Source organism: Cibotium barometz, chromosome 7 (genome assembly GCF_041138505.1).
Source record: "Cibotium barometz isolate CiBa-2024 chromosome 7, ASM4113850v1, whole genome shotgun sequence".
Taxonomy (NCBI): domain Eukaryota; kingdom Viridiplantae; phylum Streptophyta; class Polypodiopsida; order Cyatheales; family Cibotiaceae; genus Cibotium; species Cibotium barometz.
In genome coordinates this window covers 45239106-45243548 of record NC_141052.1, presented here as the reverse complement: position 1 = coordinate 45243548, position 4443 = coordinate 45239106, and the positions used below count along the sequence as shown (strand labels likewise).

The 4443-nt window shown below is 44.0% G+C and overlaps 1 protein-coding gene across 1 annotated transcript; it reads right to left on the bottom strand.

Annotated features, from left to right (window-relative positions):
- Positions 1-1200: 1200 nt before the first annotated feature.
- Positions 1201-4177, bottom strand: LOC147637066 (jasmonoyl--L-amino acid synthetase GH3.5-like). The gene is made up of 4 exons (XM_086800685.1): positions 3697-4177; positions 3267-3368; positions 2220-3103; positions 1201-2022 (listed from the first exon to the last, which is right to left on the bottom strand). Exons 1-4 carry the CDS (start codon positions 4005-4007, stop codon positions 1403-1405), a joined length of 1917 nt encoding a protein of 638 aa, XP_086656811.1. The 5' UTR covers positions 4008-4177; the 3' UTR covers positions 1201-1402.
- Positions 4178-4443: the final 266 nt, after the last annotated feature.

The window sequence follows — 4443 nt, the reverse complement described above, 5'->3', positions numbered from 1 at the left end:
GCATTCTCTCTCTGTACATCATAACTATTAAAAAAACACACATTCTCTCTCTCTCTCTCTCTCTCTCTCTCTCTCTCTCTCTCTCGCGTAAACGTTCATTTTTTTTTAATAAAGCATGCATTTTTCTCTGTACATCATAACTATTAAAAGAACACACATTCTCTCTTTCTCTCTCTCTCTCTCTCTCTCTCTCTCTCTCTCTCTCTCTCACACACACACACACACACAGAGTTTCAACAACATATATAATAGAAAAGTTTTAAAAAAAGTATGCCACACGTGTCGAACCATTAAAAAAAGAAACATCACACTTAAGAAAAAAGAAGAAGTTGTGAAAAGCAAATGAGAATAGTAGAAAGTGAGTTAAGCAAAAGAATATTGTAGAAAGTAACCTAGACAAGCATGCAAAAAGAATAAGTCAAAGATCAAAAAAGAAGAAGAGAAAGGGAGGGAGATGCATAGGGTCCCCCATCGCCAAATCATCTCCCAAACTTCGGCAATCATCAACCTACCGTCCTCTCCCGAAAAGCATTCAAATCTCTTTTTTTTCAAATTCAAAAAATCTTTTATTGAAGAGAATGCTTTAAATTCTCTTCTTCTTTCCCAAAAATTCAAATTCAAATTCAAATTCCTCTTTGGCTACCACACGTGGCAAATCGGCCTTCTTCGTTACGATAATATAGAGATGAGGAGAAGGAAAAGAAGCATGCCCTTCCAATGATCTCTGTTCATCACAAAGAAAAGAAATGGAGGTTTAATCTATGGGCACTTCAAATCGAATCTAATGATTCTAATCTTGGGGTTGCCCTTCAAGTTCTGAAGGCTATTTAATAATAATGTGCCTGACATATGGGGGGGGCACACAACACTCTTAAACAAACCTTTGCAGAGTGAGAATACTAATGGTAATTACTTTCCTTAAATATCATGTTTAAATGAATTCAAAGTACTGAATCTCTCACTTTTTGTATATCAGGACTAGAGTTGGAGTACCCTTTTAAAGAAATGAAAAGAAGCATGCCCTTCCAATCAGGGTTCGAGAAAAAGAATGGTTCAACTTAGCCTAGAACTTGTTCGTATTTGTGCAAAGCTTTTGCTCAAATTTATGGGAGAAGGAAATGAATCCTCTTCAAAATTTTCAAGTTTTAGTTATATTTTGTTTCAATTTCTTCTTCAAATTACAATGAGAAGGTTTTTAATCCAGCTCAGTAAGACGTTCTTCCGGAACTCTGCTTCCTTCCAATGATCTCTTTGGAATCTCATCTTGCAAGTTATTAAGGCTGTTTAATAACGTGCGTGACATCCGGGGGGCCACACGGCAGCTTTGTGTCGAGAAAAAGTCCCCTTAAGAAGGCTTGAGAAAGAAATAAAAACTCTTGGCCAACGTGGTGGCCGCCCGGCCCTAGGAGAAGGTGGCTGAGCTGAAAAGGGCGGTGGAGGTACTATTCCGGAGAATGGAGAGGACGTCGGAAGAGACGACGCAGCGGGGGGTTTTGTACTGTGTGATGGCGGCCCCTTTGGACAAGAAGCGGTCTAGAAGCCTTGAAAAGGTTCCACGCTGGACCACACAAAGCTCGAGGGCACCAATGGTGCTCATTTTGCGAGAGGTGACGTAGCCGGGCTCAACGAAGGCACGGTCCATGAGGGTGGCGCAATCGGCAAGCCACTGTTGGAGCTGAATATTATTTTCAATGAGATTATCCTCTTGTAATTGCTGTTGTTGACACGGCGGCCTCTTGTGCAGCTCGTCACTGGCCACCACCTCCCAGAAGATGACGTAGTGCCCCGGCGCCGTCTTACGGTCTGCGTAGCTAGTGTAGTCCACCAGCTCAATGGACTTCCCGCTCGCTTCTGCCAGCCGCTTGGCTGCTCGGTTGACCACCATTTTCAAATCCTTCTCCGTGTTCTTGTCTATGTTTATGCTGAGCACCACATTCTTCCTGCACACATAGGCGAATTGCGGGGCCGTGTTGTAGAAGCCTGTTACCCTCACCACATCTCCGAGCCGATACCTATACAGTCCTGTGATCAAGCCAAAAAATGGAATACAACGAGAGTTAGAATCTTGATCCCCATTTATCGAACGATTAAAGCATTAGGCCACACTTTCTTTTTATGTTAAGAGAGAGGGAAGGGGGGCTTGTGACAGCAGTTGAAAGACAGCAATAATAATGTGCGTGCAGCTGCTGCTGGTATAAGGAAGGAAGAAACTCGCTTACCCCATTGGGTCGTCATGACGATCTCGTACTCCTGGCCAACTTTCACCTCAGCGAGGCCAACGGGGGAGCCCTCGTCGTACGTAGCAGCTGAAGAGCTGGTGGGACCATTGAGAGCAGCGGCAGCGTTGTGGTCGTCGTCAACGGCGCCGCCGGCCTTAATGCTGGTAGACCTGTGCAAGGGGATGAACTCGAAGAAGGCTAGGCTGGGCACAAGAGTGAAAGAAACGCCGCTCGGGGGGCTTGACCTCGGGTTAATATTAACCCCGATCCAACCCTCGGTGGCACCATAGTCAGCGCTAACCAAGGGCACCTTCGAGCCTGCATAACGCTGCAGTTTCTCCATGTAAGTCTCCATCGCCCCCGTCATTATCGAGAGGACATATTTACACCGGGGCCACAACGCCTCTATCACTCCATTCCAATCACCCATCATCAAACCTCTACACTTCATCGAGATCCCTTCTGCTAGCGTAGGATTTGGACTCAGAATGTCGCCTACTGCAACCCGAAGCGTATGATCTGTGATTTTAGGGCTTAATTTCCCTACCCTGATGTCTTCGCACAGGTCTTGCCACTCGCTTTCCAAGGCTCTCAAAGCCTCCACTAACGTGTATGCAAAGGGTGAGCTTAACACTTCCACTTCTTCACTGTAAAGAAGCCCGCATAATAAGTGGCAATACATGGACTGCCTGCAGTCTGAGCCAAGTACCACCTCGTCTGGACTGCATGCCCTCATCCCATTGCGCTTCTGCCTCAATTTGAACACATCACTCCTAATCATGTGGGTCGTTGCAGTCCCAGCCCTTAATCCTCCTTTTGTAGGGAAGAATTTCCCACAAAAGAGGAACTCCAGTATTCTTGCTCCTGATTCGATCGGATACACGCTGCAGGATATACAAGTACACAATTCATTATTAGTTTTAAAAAAATCGGATGCGCATATTCAAGAATTGTGAATTATAATGCTTAAGCTCTTCTTATTGCTCTCTAGGCAATATCACAGCAGCAAAGATATAAATATTGGTGCAAATTATTCAAACTACTCACCGATCTCTGAATGCAGCAGCGATACTAGCCACCGCCAAAGTGCCCGCCTTCAAACCTTCATGGAATGGAAGGTATTTTTCTCGTGTATCAGTAGTTCCAGAGCTGAATTACATACAGTATGCAAGAATTTCATGAAGGATTAATCGAATTTTGCACTGACGTATTTCATGAATGAACAATCGAATTATGCAGCACTTCAGGAGTCCGTAGAAAAAAAGAAGCAGAGGAAGAAGAAGAAGTAATTCATTGATTGACCTGGACTAATTACTGCATCTTCTTCGAGACAAATAATACGTGCTTCTTAGATTACAAGAAGAGCAATTATACATATATATATATATGCATACATTAATAATGCAATCGAAGAAAGCAAAGAGAGAGAATGGGATTGAATTGAATACTTATAATTTGTATTATATTACACACATACCTTAAGCAGATGGCATCGATGGGAGATGCAGTAAGAATGGATGAATTTTCACCATCCACAATCCTCTGTATGTAAGGCTTCAAGTCAGCGTGGGTGATCATGGACACACAGCTTTTGAAAGTGAGGGGATCAATACTGCGTCCGTCGGTGGGCAAACCAAAATTTTGAAGATACTCGCAAGAAGCATTCTCTTTAAGTATAGAATTTAACAATGACTCTTGAACTCGAGCTGCGTTCTGGGTCATTTCCTCGAATCGAGCAATAGTAGTGCAGGGCTGGATGTCAATACGAGGAATAGGAAGGCCAGGCATTGCAGTGATCAAAATTGAAGTGGTTAATATTGTGTGGCAGATCTGTGGTCGAAGTACAGTTGTGCTAAAGTTTAATTATCTCGTGTGTGTGTTTTTGGGGGGGGGTCTGCTGCTGCTGCTCTGAAGATGTGGTATACACTTCTTCACAGAAAGAAGAAGAAGAAGAAGATGTGGCCATATACACGCGCTGAAAGCCTTTATATAAGAAAGAAGAAGAAGCTATGGCCGTATACACGCGCTGAAAGCATTTTTAATATTCTACTGTACACACAACATGCTCCACTTTACTATTCTACTGAGAGACCGCCGACCAGTGGCGACACCGCAGCAGCGACTGCCATCAAGCGCTCGGACAAGGCGCCACGTGTAACTTCAGGAGAGAATCACGTTTTTCTTTTATCGCTCACACTGGTACTTCACGGCCCACCTACAGTGG